At 42.4% G+C, this 23,435-nt stretch overlaps 1 protein-coding gene across 4 annotated transcripts in view; it reads left to right on the top strand.

The window, feature by feature from the left end:
* The window catches only part of GRIA1 (glutamate ionotropic receptor AMPA type subunit 1), a 310,401-nt gene that overhangs the window by 283,909 nt on the left and 3,057 nt on the right, over positions 1-23,435 (top strand). For 2 of the 4 annotated variants that reach the window (XM_056516840.1, XM_056516836.1), the window contains exon 14: positions 14,502-14,616. In XM_056516840.1, the coding sequence (XP_056372815.1) occupies positions 14,502-14,616 (115 nt within the window). Of the gene's footprint in view, positions 1-13,619; positions 13,735-14,501; positions 14,617-23,435 lie in introns of all 4 variants that reach the window. The other 2 variants (XM_056516838.1, XM_056516837.1) reach the window with 1 other exon arrangement.

The raw sequence follows: 23,435 nt of genomic DNA, 5'->3' as shown, positions 1-23,435 counted from the left end.
GCTCCTCGGGCACATCTCATCATGTATTTCCTATCCTTAGTACACATATCAGATGGAGCATCTCCCGGCACCTTCTTTAGCAATAGGCCTCACCATAGTAACTGTTACGCCTAGCGCTCCGGGTCCCCGCTCCTCCCCGGAGCGCTCACGGCGTCTCTCTCTCCGCAGCGCCCCGGTCGGTCCCGCTGACCGGGAGCGCTGCACTGTCATGGCCGTCGGGGATGCGATTCGCACAGCGGGACGCGCCCGCTCGCGAATCACATCCCAGGTCACTTACCCGTCCCGGTCCCCTGCTGTCATGTGCTGGCGCGCGCGGCTCCGCTCTCTAGGGCGCGCGCGCGCCAGCTCTCTGAGACTTAAAGGGCCAGTGCACCAATGATTGGTGCCTGGCCCAATTAGCTTAATTGGCTCCCACCTGCTCCCAGACTATATCTGATCACTGCCCCTGCACTCCCCTGCCGGATCTTGTTGCCTTGTGCCAGTGAAAGCGTTTAGTGTGTCCAAAGCCTGTGTTACCTGAACTTCTGCTATCCATCCTGACTACGAACCTTGCCGCCTGCCCCCGACCTTCTGCTACGTCTGACCTTGCCTCTGCCTAGTCCTTCTGTCCCACGCCTTCTCAGCAGTCAGCGAGGTTGAGCCGTTGCTAGTGGATACGACCTGGTTGCTACTGCCGCAGCAAGACCATCCCGCTTTGCGGCGGGCTCTGGTGAAAACCAGTAGCCTCTTAGAACCGGTCCACTAGCACGGTCCACGCCAATCCCTCGCTGACACAGCGGATCCACAACCCGTAGCCGAATCGTGACAGTAGATCCGGCCATGGATCCCGCTGAGGTGCCGCTGCCAAGTCTCGCTGACCTTCCCACGGTGGTCGCTCAGCAATCGCAGCAGATTGCCCAACAAGGACAGCAGCTGTCGCAGTTGACCGCCATGTTACAGCAACTTCTGCCTCTGCTACAGCAGCAACCATCTCCTCCGCCAGCTCCTGCACCTCCTCCGCAGCGAGTGGCCGCTCCTAGCCTCCGCCTGTCCCTGCCGGACAAATTTGATGGGGACTCTAAACTCTGCCGTGGATTTTTGTCTCAGTGTTCCCTGCATATGGAGATGTTGTCGGACTTGTTTCCTACAGAACGGTCTAAGGTGGCGTTCGTAGTGAGCCTTCTTTCAGGAAAGGCCTTGTCTTGGGCCACACCGCTCTGGGACCGCAATGATCCTGCCACAGCCACAGTCCAGTCCTTCTTCGCTGAAGTCCGGAGTGTCTTCGAGGAGCCAGCCCGAGCTTCTTCTGCCGAGACTGCCCTGTTGAACCTGGTCCAGGGTAATTCTTCAGTGGGCGAGTACGCCATCCAATTTCGTACTCTTGCTTCCGAGTTATCATGGAATAACGAGGCTCTCTGCGCGACCTTTAAAAAAGGCCTATCCAGTCGCATCAAGGATGTGCTGGCCGCACAAGAGATTCCTGCCAACCTGCAAGAACTCATCCATTTGGCTACCCGCATTGACATGCGTTTTTCTGAGCGACACCAAGAGCTCCGCCAGGAAAAAGACTTAGATCTCTGGGCACCTCTCCCACAGCATCCTTTGCAGTCTACGCCTGGGCCTCCCGCCGAGGAGGCCATGCAAGTGGATCGGTCTCGCCTGACCCAGGAAGAGAGGAATCGCCGTAGGGAAGAAAATCTCTGTCTGTACTGTGCCAGTACCGAGCATTTCTTGGTGGATTGCCCTATCCGTCCTCCACGTCTGGGAAACGCATGCACGCACCCAGCTCACGTGGGTGTGGCGTCTCTTGGTTCTAAGTCTGCTTCTCCACGTCTCACGGTGCCCGTGCGGATTTCTCCTTCAGCCAACTCCTCCCTCTCAGCCGTGGCCTGCTTGGACTCTGGTGCCTCTGGGAATTTTATTTTGGAGTCGTTTGTGAATAAATTCCGCATCCCGGTGACCCGTCTCGTCAAGCCGCTCTACATTTCCGCGGTCAACGGAGTCAGATTGGATTGCACGGTGCGTTACCGCACAGAACCCCTCCTGATGTCTATTGGACCCCACCACGAAAGGATTGAGTTATTCGTCCTTCCCAACTGTACCTCTGAGGTCCTCCTCGGTCTGCCATGGCTCCGGCTTCATTCTCCCACCCTTGATTGGACCACCGGGGAGATCAAGAACTGGGACTCTGCCTGCCATAGGAAGTGCCTCTCCCCCCCTCCCAGTCCCGTCAGGCAAGCCTCAGTGCCTCCTCATGGCCCCCGTCCTGGTGTCACACTGCCCCGTGCCAGGCTTCGCCCTCTGCCCTCCCTCCCCATTCCCACTCCTGCTGTGCTGCCTGCCGTTGAGGAAACCCTCCATTCTTTCCCGGTGTCCTCATCCCAGGGGAGGCAGTTACCGGACAAAGAAAAGGGGAGACCTAAGGGGGGGGGTACTGTTACGCCTAGCGCTCCGGGTCCCCGCTCCTCCCCGGAGCGCTCACGGCATCTCTCTCTCCGCAGCGCCCCGGTCGGTCCCGCTGACCGGGAGCGCTGCACTGTCATGGCCGTCGGGGATGCGATTCGCACAGCGGGACGCGCCCGCTCGCGAATCGCATCCCAGGTCACTTACCCGTCCCGGTCCCCTGCTGTCATGTGCTGGCGCGCGCGGCTCCGCTCTCTAGGGCGCGCGCGCGCGCCAGCTCTCTGAGACTTAAAGGGCCAGTGCACCAATGATTGGTGCCTGGCCCAATTAGCTTAATTGGCTCCCACCTGCTCCCAGACTATATCTGATCACTTCCCCTGCACTCCCCTGCCGGATCTTGTTGCCTTGTGCCAGTGAAAGCGTTTAGTGTGTCCAAAGCCTGTGTTACCTGAACTTCTGCTATCCATCCTGACTACGAACCTTGCCGCCTGCCCCCGACCTTCTGCTACGTCTGACCTTGCCTCTGCCTAGTCCTTCTGTCCCACGCCTTCTCAGCAGTCAGCGAGGTTGAGCCGTTGCTAGTGGATACGACCTGGTTGCTACTGCCGCAGCAAGACCATCCCGCTTTGCGGCGGGCTCTGGTGAAAACCAGAAGCGTCTTAGAACCGGTCCACTAGCACGGTCCACGCCAATCCCTCGCTGACACAGCGGATCCACAACCCGTAGCCGAATCGTGACAGTAACTTACCATGTATGTGAGTCTTTCACACCTGACAAGACTCAATCACCTTATGACCCGACTGTCAACCACTAGCTGCAGTAGGTTTACATGTATTTGATTGTAGGGCCTCATATTAACTCAGTTGCCACCCCCTGAGAAAGGTGAAAAAACCAATACAGCCTCCCAGGTACATGAAGGACTGGTGGGTACAGCCTGGCACAGTACCTGGCCATGCAGCCGGCTACCTTACCTAAAGTGTAAGCTTGGACAGCAGTGTTATAAACCACTGCTCCATTAGTCAGGGCCCTATTGTATAGATTATGGGGGTCCCAGAGCTTGAAGTCACCAGCCATCAGACACTTATCCCCTATTTCATGGGAGTGCTAGAGTTTTTAAGTGCTGAAATACCACTGTAACTCCTTAGCCCAGCTTCATGTAAAATATAAGCATAAAATACAAAAGCTGATTAGCTGCATGTAACCTAACTGGTTGTTGTTGCTTTATATCATGCTAGGACTTTCTGCTTTAACCCCTTAAGGACATAAGGCGTATGGATACGCCCCTGTTCCCAAGTCCTTAAAGACTCAGGGCGTACCTGTACACCCTGAGTATTTCCGGTCCCCACCGCTCACCAGGCAGGGACTGGACCAGGATGCCTGCTGAAATCATTCAGATCGGCGATTTGCATCCATTCTGGGCTGATCGGGTCTTTGATGACCCGATTGCCTGGAAAATAGGGTTGATCGGAGATGTCAGAGACATCCCAAATCATCCTGAATGATAGGAGCGAGGTGGCAGGGGTGTCACCTTCTCCTATCCCCTGCCATTGGTCGTTAGGACTAACTGACCAATGGCAGTTGTGGGCGGTTACAGTTGAAATCCCCGATCTGCACGCCCCTGGATGTCGGGCAGAGTGAGGGGGAAGATGGAGGCAGGTACCGGAGTCCACGAGGAGGCCAAGGGACAGGCGATCGCGGCGGGACCAGCGGCAGGCAGTGGTGGGATCGGCGGCAGTAAGGAGGCGGCAGTGAAGATCAGTGGTGTCTGAGCATGCTGAGTTGTAGAATGGCAACATCAGGAGGGCCACAGTTTGGAGACCACTATACAGTGGTACCCAAGCTGTAGCCCCACAGATGTTGCAAAACTATAACTTCAAGCATGGTCAGGCTGTCCAGGCATGTTGGGAGTTGTAGTTCTGTAACATCTGGCCCTTCCAATGTTGCAGAACTACAACTCCCAGCATGCTTGGACAGTCTCAGCATGCTGGGCGTTGTAGTTTTTCTCCGTCTGAAGAAGAAAAGGTTAAGTCTAAAGGGGTGACACGCCTTCTTTACCGTGAGGACTGTGAATTTATGGAACGGTCTACCTCAGGAACTGGTCACAGCAGGAACAATTAACAGCTTTAAAACAGGGTTAGATACATTCCTGGAACAAAATAACATTAATGCTTATGTGACCCCATTTGGAAACTCTCACATAATTTAATAAGGGGTGCAGTAAGCATTTACACCCTACAAGTGTTTGACAGATTTTTGGAACAGTGGTGCGTGAAAATGAAAATGTTTATTTTCCAAAGATCTATCAAACCTTTTGTTACATTCCTTGAGGGGTGTTGTTTCCCAAACAGTGTGCCATGTGGGGCTTTTTTTGCTGTTCTGGCACCATAAGGGCTTCATAAATGTGATGTTCCCCACAAAAACCATTTCAGCTAAATTTGCTTTCCAAAAGCCAAATGTCGTGTCAATGAGACCAGTAGATGGAGGGTTAATCACCAGAAGTGACCCACTAACACCCCAAATTAACCATATACCAGTACTATAGCTATAGACTTAGGTTTTAAATCCTGCTCTAGATCCTATCACCATGCCCACCTCAACATGTTTCACAACATGACGTGGCTTTGTCAAGAGTTTCTGAGCTAATGGTGAGAAAAACGCCATCCCAGAGTCTTTAAAGCCTCTGTCTGTGATGTCATAGTATTTCCTGTTTAACTTTTTCAGCAAATCACTATCCTTCTTACAAGTTCAGCCATTTAGAGCTCTTCTCCAGTTGACTGATCAACATGTGGCCCAATAGAACATATATATTGGTTGTCCTACCCCTTAGCAGGGGACGCGTGTACACTTACCATTGGATCGTTATTCCTGACATACTTGCGCATTAGGATATGCACGATCTATTTGTTTTTTATCGCTGCTTTGGGAGGGCCTTTCCCGGAAGTTGCGTGATGTTGATCACACTAATGTTCTTGGACAAACTTCTTCTTAATTGTTGAACAGTCTTCCCGACATATATTAGTGGACAACTACATTGGGCTATATATATGACTCTACTTGTTTGGCAGTTTATGAAATCCCTTATTGTATATTTGCATACATCTGTGGTATTTATGAAATCCTGTTTTTTAGGCATAAACTTGCAGAAGGTGCATCTACCGCAGGGATAAGAGCCAACTGTCAAAGACTGTAGCCAGGTGCTTCTGCTGGAAATTTTGGTCTCTCCGGTATGTAACTGAGGGCTTTTCTGTAATCACTTATTTAATAATACCGGAGAGGCCAAAATTTCAAAGAAAAATTAGTGCATAGTCACTTCACAGAAGAAGCCATCAGAAGCACATGGCTACAGTCTATAACAGTTGGTTCTTATCCCTGCGGTAGATGCACCTTCTGCAAGTTTATGCCTAAAAAACGGGATTTCATAAATCCCATAGATGGGCGCAAATATACGATAAGGGATTTCAGAAATTGCCAAACAAGTGGAGTCATATATATAGCCCAATGTAGTTGTCCACTAATATATGTCAGGAAGACTGTTCAACAATTAAGAAGATGTTTGTCCAAGCACCTTAGTGTGATCAACACTAGAGCTGATACTCCTCTAGCTATACATGTCACCACAAAACATGGAGGTGACCTAATGGCCCTCCAATTTTGGGGAATAGCTAGACCAAAGTTAGGTCATAGAGGAGGAAATTTAGACAAAAAATTAATGTGTGAAGAAGCCAAATGGAGTTTTCGATTAAAGAGCTTAAGTCCAGGTGGACTGAATGAGGGGTTTACCTTTACGCCATTTTTATAGTAGTCCAGCAAAACAGATTATCACTAAAAAGAACAAATAAAGAGTTACACAGCCTTTTTTGGAATAATTTTTAACGTAAGCTCAAATGAATTATTTAGCAAAACAATCAATATCCACATCCCAATACTATAACTATAGAGTAGAACACTCACCCATAACATCCACTAAACAAATATAATACCATTCAGAGTATAAACTTATAATCATAATTATTATAAACAAAATAAGAAGAAAATGAGACTATGAGAAGTGAACCAGAAGAACATACATAATAGAAAACTTAGGAGTCAAACACTTTGCGCACAGAGGGGGACATTTATCAATGTTTGCTTATGTATTCCTTTTTTTAGTTATTTTTTTCTTACAATTTTTTTTGCTTATGTGCGACTTATTTATCAACTGCTTTCAGCCTGTTGATAAATTTATTTCTCGTAAGCAATTTTTCTTTTTTTGCTTTGGTAGTGGCTTTTTCTGCTCCATGTCTGAGCTGGAGTAAATTTAGTAAGCAAGGTTTTTATTTTTTGCTTAGGACACTGAACAAGCAAAAAGTTGCAGAAAAAAGAGCATAGGCGGACGTGCAACAATTTTGCGACAATTTTAAGCAAAAGAAAACTACTAAATGCTTTGATAAATGTCCCCCAGAGTAACTCTGCAGCTGATGACTCTGCATACAAACTTAATAAAGTCGCGGCAAAGCAGTACATGGGCATCATTGGTTCTCAGCTCAATCAGTTCTCGCATCGGTTACTGTGCATCCTAGGTCTATTCTATTCTAAGTCTGTGCGCCGCAGCCGGCTGCGCATAACGCAACTTCCGGGAAAGGTCCTCCCGAAGCGTTGATAAAAAACAAACAGATCACGCATATCCTAATGCACAAGTATGTCAGGAATAATGATCCAATGGTAAGTGTTCACGCCTCCCCTGCTAAGGGGTAGGAGAACCAATGTATATGTTCTATTGGGCCACATGTTGATCAGTCATCTGGAGAAGAGCTCTAAATGGCTGAACTTGTAAGAAGGATAGTGATTTGCTGAAAAAGTTAAACAGGAAATACTATGACATCACAGACAGAGGCATTAAAGACCCCGGGAAGGCATTTTTCTCACCATTAGCCCAGAACCTCTTGACAAAGCCACGTCATGTTGTGAAACATGTTGAGGGGGGCATAGTGATAGGTTTTAAATCCTGGTCTTTAGGATCTAGTCAATAGCTATTGGACTGCAGCCATAGCTGATCAGTATGCACTGGATAGCACTGTAGGGCACCAACAGTACTTACATACTGGAAATAGACCATATTTTAATCCACATTTTTTTGGTGTGAATAAACAATAAAGCAACAATTTTAATTTTTATATGGGAAATTTAGGGTATTAGTGGGTCACCTCTGGTGATCTATAAGAAACTCAAAAGCTAAATGTGACTCCTTCTCTTCTGAGCATTGTAGTGCGCCCATAGTGCACTTGACGTCCACACATGGGGTATTTCCATACTCAGAAGAGATGGGGTTACACATTTGGACGGGCATTTTCTCCTATTTCCCCTTGTAAAAATGAAAAATTTGGGGGGGGAAAATGCATTTTAGTGAAAAAAAAAATTCATTTACACATCCAACTTTAACGAAAAGTCGTCAAACACTTGTGAGGTATTAAGGCTCACTGTACCCCTTGATACATTCCTTGAGGGGTGTAGTTTTCAAAATAGAATGCCATGTGTTTTTTTTTTTTTTTTTTTTTTTTTGCTGTTCTGGCACCATAGGGGCTTCCTAAATGGGACATGCCCCCCAAAAACCATTTCAGCAAAATTTGCTTTCCAAAAGCCAAATGTGACTCCTTCTTTTCTGAGCATTGTAGTTCGCCCGCAGTGCACTTAATGCCCACACATGGGGTATTTCCATACTCAGAAGAGATGGGGTTACACATTTTTCCCCAAATTTTTGAATTTTTTTTACTAGGAAATGATGCAAGTATCGACACAAATTTACCACTAACATAAAGTAGAATATTTCACGGAAAAACAAGTAAAAGCATCCCAGAGTTATTAATGCTTAAAGTGACAGTGGTCAGTGGGCAAAAAATGCTCGGGTCCTTATGGTGAAAATGGTCTGAGTCCTTAAGGGGTTAAATGACAAGTATCATGTAAAAAAAAAACTTATCCCCCCCCCCCCCATGTAGCTCTATGGGAGAGCCATTCGGTAATTTTCGGATCTCCCATAAAATTATATAGAGGGGCGCGACGGACCCTGCTTCGGGCAGGGGGCATGACGTGCTTCTGTATAGGAGAGCTGGGGCTCTAAACAGGAGATTGTGGGGGGCCCCAGCCCTCGGACCCCTCGCAATCTAAAACTTATCCCATATCCATCCAGATAGGGGATACTTTTTTTTACATAATACTTGTCCTTTAAGACAGGCAGAGGTGATTCATTGAGTGTTTGGAGCAGTTCATATACTGTATTTACTGCAAAGAATACAGTATAAAACACTCATCCTGATTTTACTTGAATTTGTGGGGTTTATTTCAAGTGCTGCTTATGGGACTTAATTAACAGGATATGCTATTAATCTATGCTAAACTAATCATCTACGTCCCGCTCCACAGCTGCCAGCATTTAGTCAAACGTGCATATCATATGGTTATTTATCTGTTTATTGCAATACACTGAGTAGACAAAATCCACCACAGAAGGATTATTTTTAGTGAGTTTAAAGTTTAATTTGGAATCATAGAGTATTATTCTTAGGGTGAATGAAGCCTCATTAGCAAATACAGATGTATGCATAGAATGGCATTCTCTATTTGTAAGCTATTTTTAGAAAGCATATGTGTAGTATGTGTGTTTTCACATGGGACAAGTTTTCTTGCACTATAGGGGCAAGTAATGCAGTTGTTTTGAAACCTCTAGAAAGGTGAACCAACTCTTGTTGACCCATCTTCCCTTTAGTAATTATAAACTTATAGGAAATCTGTCACCTAGATTGTATTTATACTGATTAGAGCCCATTCCTGGAACATGTTCGTTTTTATAATCTGTTCTTATTCTTTGACTGTACATACTGTATTTTATTTTTATTTTTTTCATAATAATATGGGGGCAACCATAGTAACAAAATTTCCTGTTCCACTCCAACAGCATTTGGAGAGACGGAAGCTGCATGAGCCATTAGAAACAAAAGTCTGAATCTGATTCATTGTCTTCTTTTCTAGACATGATCTTTCACCTGTTCAGAGGTCATTCTGCAGGGAGGGAGAGGGTGGAAGCTGTGACTCTTACCCATTTTAATCATGTAATCAAAGGTTACCTAAATACAGGTGTCATATGTAATCTTCTCTGAGATGATAAGAAGGAGTCTACTGAAAAGTTTCTCTACAGAACAGGAAGTGTTAGCTTATTATTTGGTTTGGTGGCCACAGTGAGAACTGCAAGATGTCAGGATTAGTTTAAAAAATAAATAGTAACATGGACACTTAGAAAAACATCAGAAAACATTATTAAAAATAGGTTGAACTTAAAATACTTGATAGAGCAGTCCAAAAATTATTCCACCATTTTCACCCACCTAACAAGTACATAGGGCAACAAATTCCATGATCAGGAGGAAGGTTTTTATTTTGCCATGATATGCTCTTTCTTCTATGCACAGCAATGTGTTAAAAGAGAATATATCATCAAACCTCCCCCGAAGTTCTGTAACTCACAAAGATAAAAACATGCATATTCCATATCTGTATTTCTTATCTTTATACTCACTCTCTTTCCCCCACAGTAAGCCAGTAAACAGTCTGTGCTCTGTATGTTAATGCAAACCCCAGAATCCAAAGTCTCCAATGTACTTTATTAGCATACAGAACACGTACCATTTGGGGTACTTACTACAGGGAAATGAAAATGATGTGAAAGCTAAAAAAAATACATATGTAGTATTTGTGTTTTCATCTATGCACACATTACAGTAATTCAGGAAGAGGTTAATTATTACAGATTTATTGGCTGAAAACCAACAGGAATAAGACACCAAAGAGGATAGTCAAGGTTGCAACATAAGATGTCACATTTATATGAATGAAATCTAAATTTGTAACAATTTGTAGAATTATTCCACTGGGTCTTATATGGTCCATATGGTCAGACTAGTCTTTCAGAGAATCAACTCTTAAATCCACTGGTAGGGCAAAGCCATGATATGATAAAGAGATCACACGATGAAGCACCTTGTGGAGATGACAGTAGAGCAGATTAAAGGCAAACACATTTTAACTAGCCTAATAACACACAAAAACTTGTGCTGTCTGTCTCTTATTGAGCACTTTGGGTAAACTTTCACAGTGCAGGGTGAAAACATAAGCAAACACTTGTTTTTCAGAACTTGAAGATGCAGCTTTAGCACCAATTACCTCTACCAAGCATTTCCTATATCTGCCAATACAACAATAATCCATACTACACAAATGCAAGTATTTCCAGCAGTTTCACTTACACTTTTTTATTTTTTTATTTGTTTTTGTTTTTTTTGCAACTGTGTAATACATTCCTCTGATGGACCCTGGCTACTTTTATTCATTAAATGGTTTCTTATAGCTGCATTATATAGTAAAATTACTTAAAAGAACCTGTCTTGGAACATTGGAAGGAGTGTACTTCAACACCCAAATATTTTAAGTAACTTGTCAAACCACTTTAACCAACGTAAATGAAAGAAAACTAATTTATGCAAAAGATAAAGATAAGATGTGACTTTTCTCCATCCCATCCTACACATCATTCTTCCATTCATTGAACGGCTGATGGGCCTTGTCACCCACCCTGAGCCAAAAGCCCTTCAGGCATCCATAACTCATATGTTCCACCTGTTACAGCCTTAGGCTCATTGCTAAAGGTTTGGTCTGTGTATGTGTGTTCTGTGTCATTAGAGAATCACTCAGAAGGATTGGTGATCCAGTCTAATCTCTATTTCTCCTCTATATGCTTTCCAAAACATGAGACACCTCACCCCAGCCCCCCGCTGCCAAGGAACAGAGATATTGTGAAGGTCTTAAAGGAACATGATGGTCAATATTATCTTTGACCGTTACCGTTTTCCAGTAATTTGGTTTTCATATAATTATTTTTTCCCACTGCAAGATCCATCCTGCTCCTCCTGTAGAATATTAAACAAGAATAAAAAAAAGCCGCAGTTGTTTTCCGTATTACTACTGCTCAGTGCAGTAAGACTGCAGCTCCGTCACCAAGGTTAACAATAGCACTGTTGTATTAAAAGTAATGTTTAGAGAAATAGTTTTAGTCAAATTCATCATTAACTTGTACATTAGCACTATGAATTAATGTGCTTCGTAGAAGGTCAGATAAGAATTATTATGGGGAGAGGTTAATCAGGTGTATAATGTACTTATTAGCGGGAATAGGAAAAATATTAATAATTGATTGGATTAGTCTCAGAGACAAAGCTATGGAATAGAAATCGTGTTTTATTCAATGATAAGGAACTGTTGACATGGGACATGTATGGTGGCCAATTACTCCTCTGACCATATACGGGCCATAGGTCACAAGTACACGGTGGTACAGTATGGCACCACAGACATGTATGGGCATTGTGTTAAGGCTCAATAGAGATCAGAGGATATATAGGCTTATGTGTACAAGGCCTAAAACTCACATGATATTAACAGTTATAACAAGTCATAGTAATATTCAGTCTGTTTCTGGAAAGGTAGGTGAGAAATAATTTTGCCATAATTAGCAAAGGGTTTGTCACTTAGCTTTCTGAGTGCACTGGGTGGCAAACCTGTCTAGTTGTACTGTACTAGGGCAGATAAAGAGTAATCTGGGACAACAGGCATGAAAGAGGCACCTTGCCCCTAGATATCTTATCCCCTATCCTTTGTCTGATCGTGGGAGGTCCGGCCGCTGGGACCCTCTGCGATCTCCAGGTCAGATCAGTGTCATTCTGAACATGAAAGCCTTGGTCTTCCATGTTCGTGATATGCCGCCACACCCCCTCCATTCATTTCTATGGCAGGGGGCATGATGGCTAGTACATAGCCATCACGCCTTCTTATAGACATAAATAAAGGGGGCATGGCAGCTGTGGTCGCCAGTCATTTGGCATGGAGCGGAGTTCGCTCCATGCACCAGATGACTGTAGTGCCGCACCAGAGATCGCGTGAGTCCTCAGCCACTGAACCTCTGCGATCATGCATCTTATCCCATAAGACTCAAATGGCCAGTCTTTTTTTTGGTTCAAACTAGGCAGATTTGTCTTATTTTATATGAGGAAACTGGATAACAACCCCTGTACGACTGTTATAGCGGCCATATTGTTTTCTCTCCTTTTACAAATATAGCTGATAATAATAAGAATTTTTAACAACCTAATAGAGGATAGTTTATATAATTATACCTAATATATCTACTATAGATTATGGGAGAAAAGTAAGGATCCAAGGATTCCAAGGAACAGCCCTCCTCCACAGAACCCAAGCCAGCTTGTAATTCCACCACACAAAGCTTTTGCCTACTGATCTCCCCACTAAACAAAGTCTTTTTTTTTTCCATTTCTCTACAGAGACCCTATTTTGTGTGGGCTTTCCCTCTTTTCCTCCCTCTCCCCACATAGAGCCCCTGATGTACTACTGTGTGCCTCTGTACCCCCTCCCCCTCCACAGAGCCCTGATGCCCTGTGCACCCACTGCCTACCATACAAAGACCCTGCCAGTAGCCTCTCCCTCACACATCTTCCTCACACAAAGTCCCTGCCAACTTGTGCCTATCTGCTCATCTCTCTTTTTGTTTTTTATTAGGTCCAGGACCCAGACTATAGTTATAGGGGGCCCTGTGTTTTCACCTTTGTTCAATTTTATATGTTTTTTGCCATTGCATCAGCAGGAGGGTAACTAGGGCAGATGCCAGGGCCCACAGGGCTTAGGGGGCCAATGGATAAATAGGGGGATCAACTGTGTTTTGTATATCTAAATGCCCACATACACTTAGTTCTGGCCCTGCTTTTATGCCACTTTTCTTATTCAGTAATTTTTTGTTCAAAATCCCACCCTCCACTTATATTTCAGATGCAATTCTTAAAAAAAAAAATAAAAAATTATATAATCCTCGGCTGTATGTGGCTGCATTACAATGGGTTAACATGCATGGCTTTAACACTACCTGTACTCGGCATGTTGATATGCTTGCCTGCATTCATACTCTAGACCTGGTAAACATATTTGAGGTGTATCCTTAAATGCAGTATTTGAAAACATGCTTCCATGTTGTAAATTTTCTCAAAGATTTTGCATGCACTATGGTGACAGAGCTGGAGCAGGAACGGGGGCACATGGTGGTATAGGATGAAACTTGCAGCTGGTTCACCTATCCTTTGTCTCATGACCTCATGAGTGATTTCTCAAGCTGTAACTTATCGAGTGTTATCTATTCATTTTTAAAGAAATCCAGTAAACCTGGCAGTATTAAAACTGAACGAGCAGGGGCTTTTGGACAAATTGAAAAACAAATGGTGGTACGACAAGGGAGAATGCGGCAGCGGGGGAGGTGATTCCAAGGTCAGCCCCAGTAAGAACAAACTAGCGGGTAACAAAACAGCATGATAGTAACCAGCAACTGCCCTGTACACCTTTTTTGCCAACGCCCCGGTGCCATTCTAAATTAAAGTACACTTATCAATGTTATAAACACCAAAATTATCCCCAAAAAATGATTGGAGAAAATACTTAATGAAACGTAAAGAGTGCCAATCATACTTCAAGATGCTTTCGCGGCAAAGTGTGTTTTATAATAATTATCTATGGAATAATTAAATATATTTAACTAATGAAACTAAGTAATGCTACTTCTAGTTCAAGAGGCAAAATCTGAAAAATTCAAACACGTTATATTTAAAAATATAAAAATATACTGCTGTGAAGCCATATAGAACATCAATGACAAAATCCCTCTATTCAATACTAACTACTAACTTTTACTATACACACCAAATACTTGCCTCAGTTACCTTGGCCAAGGAAGAAGAAATTAGGCAATCAAGTCACCGGGTGCAAGAAAGTGGCACATCCACAGGCAAGGGACGGGTGTTGCTGGTTACTCAAAGTGATATAGTTAATACTCATCTGGCTTGGCTGGAAGAGAGGGGAGAAGTGGGTAATAGGGGATGGAGGGTAAGGGTGGGGGCGCTTGATAGAGTATTTAAGCGTATCACTTTGTCATGGTTCACGCATACGTCAATGAATGCCTCAATGAAATGTTGCTATGCTACTGAATAACATAAAATAACATTGGTGATGTTATTTATGTTATTTCCCATGGTTTGAAGAGGTGCTGTAAACCTAGCGGTATTGAAACTCAGTGAGCAAGGCGTCTTAGACAAGCTGAAAAGCAAATGGTGGTACGATAAAGGGGAATGTGGAAGCAAAGACTCCGGAAGTAAGGTTAGTCACGCCCATAACAGAGTTCCCACCAATGATCAAGTGATGCTGCAGGGGCCTTCCAATTGGTTAACATAGTTTTATTTTCTAACCTACGATTTCTGCAGCAACCCATGTGTTTTTTTTCCAGGTTCCTGTCAGACACTCAGTCCATTTAACCCTGCACAAAAAAAAAGAACTAAAAATGTCTTATATCTAACAACATTAATATCTTTACTTACTAAACCCAAAAAATTATGGTCAAATTTACATTTATAGATATACAGAATTTTACAACATTTTAATGTAAAAAATGATTGTTGCTATATTAAAGAAAATATTATTTTTTCTTAATTTTTTTAAAATAATAAAACATTGCTGTTTGCCCAAACTTTTATCTCATTTCCATTTCTGCTCATATTACATATACATAAAATGCATGTTTTTAATTAACATACAACATTACCACAAAGTTACTATACTTTGTTTTGTATCTCTTCACTAAAGAAATTTCCTTCAAATAATACACTTACTCCCAAAACATCTAATTTATTCCAGCTAAAAAGTGGAAGAACACAACAGCCACCCACACTATAATAAACACAGAAAAAAAAAAGTTTGTGAATTAAAGGGGTGGTCCAGTGCTGAAAAACTTATCCCCTATCATATCCTAAGGGATAAGTTTCAGATCGCGGGGAGTCCGACCGTTGCCCCCCCCCCCCCCCCCCCCAGTTTCCTATGGTAGAGCTGGAGATTGCCGTAGGCAGCGCTCTGGCTCTGCCATAGAGTTGTATTGAGGGGGGCGTGTCAGCCGCCGCTTCGTGCGGTGGTCAACACGCCCCCTTCCCGCGGGGGGCCCCAGCGGTGGGACCCCCCACAATCTGAAACGTATCCCCATCCTTAGGATAGGGGATGTTTTTCAGCACTGGATATCTCCTTTTAAGTGCTGGCTTCACCATTTTTTTTCACCATGAAACAGCGCCATGCTATGGCCTATTTTGGAATTACATCTATGCTCCACTTGACTTGAATAATCTACAAAGCCAGACACAGCCTTTAGACAAGAATAATCTATTAAAAAAAAAAAAAAATGTTTTTCTAGTTCTGGACTTAAAATTAAAATCTAAATTAATGAAAATAATCTCTAATACTTTCTATGTATTATATTCCCTGTATTCGTAGTAGGTCATACTTTAAATATTGCGTATTATAGTCACCCTAGTTTTATCAAGTTTAGTAGCAATTACTACTACTAAGCTGTTTGTTTTGTTGTTGTTTTTTTAGAACTTTATATGCACCATTGACTACTCAAGCAGCAAATATTAATTTATCATATCCTAGCACTATCCTGTCTGTATTCATTATAAAACATCTGCCAGACAATCTGTTACAATATGTTAAAAAAAATTCTTATTTCTAAAAAAAAAAAAAATATATAGACAATTGCCATTTATTGATGACTTAACCCCACACACACATACACTCACCCAAAGTTATGACCATAGTGTCTGCTTGGTAGTACAACACAACCAGTGCTGCCAATAGTCTACACCTAGGAATAAAATAGCTACTGGGTAGACACCTAAAGAGGACATTTTATTATATTATTGTTATAAAAAGACAATCGTTAAATTTTTAAGCTGTTATTTAAAAATGGTCCTATGGCAAGCATCTTGCAAATGTGCTCATTTTTGCGCCCATTATATTTTGGTATTTCAAGTACCCTATTCACTTCAACAATCGATCCACTTAGGAATATAAACAAAAACTTCCATATGAACATTTACAACCTTATGTTTTAAATTCCCTCACCAGGGAAGCTATCCTTACTGTTATGCTAGTACTGTGTATATTCCCTACTATAAAAATGAGATAAGCTTTCATACCTATGGAAACACAGCTTAAAAAAGCAAAACTACAAAAAAATTACTACATTAACAATGCGGTCAAATTGTCGCTGTACCAGATAGAATGATGTGTTAAATACAGGTTATAATATAATAGAGAAGTTTATGCGGTAACTGCACTTTTCTCTGAAAAAGTTGCCAACACATATATTCATTTTTATGTTTATTTTTTTTATTTTTTTATTTGTGCATGTTGGATGTAATTGTGTTTCATGTGATATTGAAATTTTGAAATGTTAACAAAAGTCAACTTTATAATGGCTGGGGACTTTTTAAAATAGAAAACACAATATCCAATACCTTAATGGATGCCTTTTGTAGGCTTCCATAATGCATATGCAGTAATCCCTCAACTTACAATGGCCTCAACATACAAGAGTTTCAACATACAATGGTCTTTTCTGGACCATTGTAACTTGAAACCAGACTCAACATACAATGTACAGACAGTCCAGATCTGTGAAACGTGTCAATCGCTGGAAGAACTGACCAATTAGAATGGGCATTTCACATGGGCAATACACTGACTGGCTGTCTGGTAGCGCTATCCATCAGCACAGGGAGGTACTACATGTTTTGTACTACTCTTTACCTGTGCCACGGTTAGCTGCTCCAGGTAAGGGTGGCTCCATTTAACTTTTTTAGGACATAGCGTGTACTATACAGGACCCTGTGGAAGCTCCTGCCTCTACATAGACAGTGATTACAGCTTCCAGCAGATCTTTCTTACTTTTATATGTATATATATATATATATATATATATTAGTCATCTAACTATTTTTCTTTAATCCTCACTTTTTCCTCTTTTTGGATAACATTTTGGTGGCTTCAGAACCAATTACCAGGTTTCCATAGAGTTATGCTGTCAACATACAATGGTTTCAACATACAATGGTCATTCTGGAACCAATTAATATTGTAACTTGAGGGACTACTGTATTTTAATTTATTTCAACCATTACTTACACTCATCTTAATATAGAAGTGCCCCAGACTTTTGGACTGCCCCAGTGAGACATTGACTTCCTATACAAAGTTCAGTGTTTTAGTCCCAGATAACCTCTTTAAGATGTGTGTGTGTATGTATAATATATATATATATATATATATATATATATGCATAGTTGTAGAAGGATATGTACATGTAGTATGGATAATCTACTGTAACTGTTTTCTTAGTTGCCAGAGTGCCAACTATTTTGAAAGCCACAGTGTCCCAAAGTCAGCCATGATGCCTCCAGTAATGGGTATAGTGCCACCAGTCTTCAAATACACCCTTTCCTGTGCCATATTCAGGCTTCTTATCTTAGGCTTCTATAACTTAATATTCTTACAAGACCATTAGGAAAATACCAAATAAAATGGTTGATATAATTAATACTGCTTTAGGGTTCAAAATAAATTGAGTCCAGATTGAAAGTGGAGCCATTGCCCAACAAAACAGATTCTTATTCCTATGAACCACTGCACCACTTTTTGTATGGTATATCACACGAAACACAATCCAACTATTGGGAGGTCATTTGCAATAGGAAATGCTTAGACAATTTAATGATATCAGATATATTCTGCAGCCAGAATTTTGAATGATTCAGGCATTCTTGGATTGGATAGAGACTGGTATAAGCCGGTATACAGGTCTGCCCCCCTATGGTTACAGATTTTCATCTGATATCAATGGCCAGCTACATCAGGGCTATTTTGGGCTATTTAAAGTAACCCAACAGTTATTTGTGGTCTCAACCAATATAACAGTGTGTACCGCACTTGTTCTGTATTAGAAAGATTTCCCAGACAAACAATGCAGAGAGACCATGCACATAAGACTGTCAGTCAACTCCATTGACTTTGCTGGGACTAGCCAGCCATCTAATGTCTATGGGGGGGCCTTCCCACTCTCCCCAATTGCAGCCGTCAAAACAGAGAAGGATCAGGAAGTTGAATTTTACCATGCCTAATCCTTGTTTTGTTCTATGATAAATCCCTACAAAATTAGTCTGGCAGAGGCTTACCCACCCTCTCCCTATTCAGAATATATGCACCCTCACCCAAGCTGAGCAAACAGGTGTATGGGGAACTAGAGGGAGGTAGTTATTTGCTAAACAAATTTTTGATCATCGGCTATCCAATATGTAATGCCATTTTAAAAGTAGGGCCATATTATATATTTAAAAACCCCTTAAGGACGCAGAGTTTTTCCGTTTTTACATTTTCATTTTTTCCTCATCACCTTCTAAAAATCATAACGCTTTCAATTTTGCACCTAAAATTCCATTTGATGGCTTATTTTTTGCGCCACCAATTCTACTTTGCAGTTAAATTAGTCATGTTACCAAAAAATCCACAGCAAAATGGAAAAAAAAATAATTGTGCTACAAAATTGAAGAAAAAATGCCATTTTGTAACTTTTGGGGGCTTCTCTTTCTATGCAGTGTATTTTTCGAAAATTACACGTTATCCTTATTCTGTAGGTCCATACGGTTAAAATGATACCCTATTTACATAGGTTTAAATTTGTCGTACTTCTGGAAAAAATCAGAACATGTAGGAAAATATATTCATAAAAATTTGTAATTTCCTGACCCCTATAACTTTTTTTTTTTTTCTGCGTACGGGCCATTATGATGGATCATTTTTTGCGCCATGATCTGAAGTTTTTAGCGGTACCAATTTTGTATTGATCAGACTTTTTTTTTATCGCTTTTTATTCATTTTTTCATGATATAAAAAATGACCAAAAATATGTTATTTTGGACTTTGGAATTTTTTATGTGCGTACACCATTGACCGTGCGGTTTAATTAACAATATATTTTAATAATTCTGAAATTTTGAGGAAAAGGGGGGGGGGTGATTCAAACTCTTATTAGGGAAGGGGTTAAATGACCTTTTACCTTTTTTTTTTTTTTTTACTTTTCTTTTGCAATGTTATAGCTCCCATAGGGGGCTATAACACTGCACACACTGATCTTTTACATTGCATTTGCTTTGATCAGTGTTATAGGCGGTCGATTGCTCAAGCCTGGATCTCAGACGCGACAGAGGCAGGTAAGGGGACCTCCTCTTGCGTCCTAGCTGATCGGGACATCGCGATTTTATCGTGTTGGTCCCGATCAGCCCGACTGAGCTGCCAGGAAGCTTCCCCTTTCATGTTATAAAAGTTGATCGCCGCGTCTAAAGGGTTAATATCGCGCGGCACAACGATCGGTGCTGCACGCGTTATATACCGGGATCAGGGGCAAGGCGTACAGGTACGCCCTGCGTCCTTAAGAGGTTAAAAGTATTTTGTGGTACTTTTACATTGATGATTTATCATTAGGATAGGCCATAAATGTCTGATCAGTATGGTGAAAGAAGATTGCTTCATTCATTTGGTAGTTATCCGGCTGGGTTACTGCAGCTCAGCTCCCACTGAACAGCTGATTACAAGGGTGTCGTCAACCCACCAATCAGACATTATCCTAAGCATAAGTCATCAATGTAAAAGTCCTGAAAAACCCCTTATACCTCTTAGGCTATGTTTACACAGGTAAATGTCTGCAAGAAAAATTTCTGTGCAGACATTCCCCCGACAGCAGAGCGCAGGCAGAACATAGACAGCAATGGATTTCCATGTGGACTCTGCAGAAAGAATAGACATGTCTATTCTTTCTGCGGACTCCAGAATCAAGATTTCTGCAGCAGAAATGTCGCCTATTTTGTCTTTGAGGACCAAGGCCCATTATTCTAATTTGACCTGTATCACATTTAAAGGGGTACTCCGCCCCTAGACATCTTATCCCCTATCTAAAGGATAGGGCTAAGATGTCTGATCGGGGACCCCCGCGATCTCTCCTGCAGCACACCCGTTCACCAGAACGCTCTGTGGTTGATGATGGGCGATACAGGGGCCGGAGTATCATGTCAGGGCCCCGCCCCTTTGTGATGTTTCGCTCCGCCCCCTCAATGCAAGCCTATGGGAGGGGGTGTGGTGGTCGCCACGCCCCCTCCCATAGGCTTGTATTGAGGGGGCAGAGCTTGACATCCCGGGGGGCGGTGCCGTGATGTCACGATACTCCTGCCCCTGCGCCCGTAATCAGCCACGGAGCATTCTTTGCTCTGTGCAGCTGGTGAACGGGGGTGCTGCAGGAGAGATCGTGGATGTCCCCAACGACGGGACCCCCGCGATCAGACATCTTATCCCCTATCCTTTGGAGTTGTGTGAGGTCTTTGATAATTTTTACTCTACTTTTTTTTAGAGGCATAGTTATTTTTCACGGCGAGATTTCTCTGACATTTGTTCAGCCTGTAAAGATGAGCCTCACAGGCCACTGTACCTGGCAATTTTGGAGGCTATGACCACAGCCTCCTGTTGCCATGGCATCCATCGGAACCCTGAGATCCCATCGCAGGGTATCCAATGGATGACAGGGTGAGACCCCTCCCCCTGTCAGACCTGTACATGAGGCTGTCTCATTGACCACGTCATCTGCAGGGTTAACTGTCAGGATCAGTGCTGACTCCCACCGCAATCACCGCTTCTGAACGTGTTAACACTCTGTGACAGATATACCCATCACTGAGTGTTAACTGCCTTTCACCTTCCTCTGCGCCCGCTCCAGTTCTTCACATGTACAAGTCCCCAGAATTCTCCACATTTTTTCATGTGTCATAAGATTCTGTGCCCCAGAGAAGCTTTAGGCACCATGCAAAACTACTAATAGTTTTCCTATTGCAAATGACCCACACTTTTTTGTCTTTTTCTTTACACTTAAGGCCATAATATACAGTTTATGTCCAGGTAAACGCATGTAATATAAACTAGTTATACTAAATGTTGTTTTTTACTTTTTCCTTCGATTATTATTTTATGTGCTGTAATCCTATTTTATTTTCTTGCTTTAGCTCAAAAAGATCAATATATTTTTTCATTTCTTCAGGTCGTAAGCATTTCCAAGAAGATTATTTTCACATTGCATGTTGAATCGGAATCAACAGAAATCACTCAACAGAAACATATTGGGTTAAATCACATACTATTGTTGTTTTTACCATTAAACTGCCTATATTAGAACTGAAGAATATTGATCACTAAAAGTGTAGTGCTACTAATAATAATATTAACAATACTATTCATAAACCTTCACAAACACACAGCAGATCACAAGGTTCTTAAACATTCTTGCTGATATTATAAAGGCCCCGAACATAGAGATGGTGGGACTACTGTATTCATTGGGCAGCATCGGTGCATGCTTAAAGTCAAAGCTAATGTTTTCTGGAGGGAGGTGGATTTTGGGGATGTGGAATGCAATGATGTACTGGTGGGAGGTGAAAGGATGTTTCAAAATTGCAATGGTGGGATGTGATTTGACTCTGTGTGGCAGGGGCTGAGCCTTTTTGACATGGTAATGGGATTCATATATATGACTTTATCAGCACTAGAGGGTGAACCTATAAAAAGCTTTGCTATTCATTTTTCCTTATAAAAAGACCAATAAATCAATGGATCCCAACTAAAACCATCTCTTAGAAATAAACTCCAATAGGCTTTAATAGGGTAAATTAATTTCACACATTTGCCATGCTGTCATGTTATAGACCCGAGGCAACCTTTAACACTGGATATGTTTTAGACTATGGGGGAGATTTATCAAAACCTGTCCAGAGGAAAAGTTGTCCAGTTGCCCGTAGCCCAAGTTGTCCAGTTGCCCATTCATTTTGCAGGGGCCTTGTTAAAAATGAAAGAAGCGAGCTGATTGGTTGCTATGGGCAACTGGACAACTTTTCCTCTGCACAGGTTTTGATAAATCTCCCCCTATATCTTCTATGATGCTTTGGCAACATTTTGGCTGTAAGAACATCGTGAGAGATGTATTCCAAAACATCTGCAGTCAAATAGTTGTCTATGCCTGCCATAGATGCTGCCATGTCCCGATTACACCACAAGAGTGATGATTTGTCATCCATACCTTTTGTTTGGCAGCCTGTTCACCCACACTAAACCTTATACACTGGGTTATAGGGGGGGGGGGGTGAACAGTAGGTCCTGAGATGTCTTTCAGAAGATCCACTGCTGAATTCAGTGAATCGTGCAGTTTGGGGCGGGGCTTAGTGACTCCACTTCACTAGTATGTGGAGTCACAGACAATTCACTCAATTCTGCAGTGGATCTTCTGAGGGACATATCTCAGGACCTACTGGACATATTTAAAGTATCATGATTAAAAACTTATCTCCTATCCGACATACATAAATATGACCATGATTGACAACCATGCAGTGGGGACATCATTTTGTATAGCATAACATTGTTTGGTTGCCTTAATGGGAATCTGTCAGCCGGTTCACCCACACTAAACCTTATACTCTGGGTTATAGTATGGGTTAACAAGAGACCAACGAGGGGTCACTTACTTAAAGGACAAGTATTATGATTAAAAACGTATGCGATCAGCAGCCAGGAACTCGCCTATGATAGTAAACATCAACAATTACTTTTTGGTACTGTTGTGTTCCAAAAATTCAGTCTGGTACTATCCACTCGTTCATATCCATTTTTTTCATGTTTTTCTCATGTCTCTCCTGTCCTCCTATTAAGTAAACTTTCTCTGTGATGACATGTTGTACACAAATAATACCACGGTTCACAACCGTGCAGTGGTGACATCATTGTGTATAGCATACCACTGTTTGGTTGCCTTAATGGAAAACCTGTTCACCCACACTAAACCTTATACACTGGGTTATAGTGTGGGTTAACAGGAGTCCGAGGGGTCACTAACTTAAAGGACAAGTATCATGATTAAAAACGTATCCCCTATCCGAAGGATGTTTACCATCATAGGCGAGTTCCTGGCTGCTAATGGCAGACACGACCTGCGGCCTATGGAGCGAGCGCTGCTACAGCGCATGCTTCAATGGCGGTAAATCGGCCACAACGTACATGGAACAACA

The sequence above is a fragment of the Hyla sarda genome, chromosome 4 (genome assembly GCF_029499605.1).
Source record: "Hyla sarda isolate aHylSar1 chromosome 4, aHylSar1.hap1, whole genome shotgun sequence".
Lineage (NCBI taxonomy): Eukaryota > Metazoa > Chordata > Amphibia > Anura > Hylidae > Hyla > Hyla sarda.
This window is presented reverse-complemented; position numbering and strand designations above follow the sequence as displayed.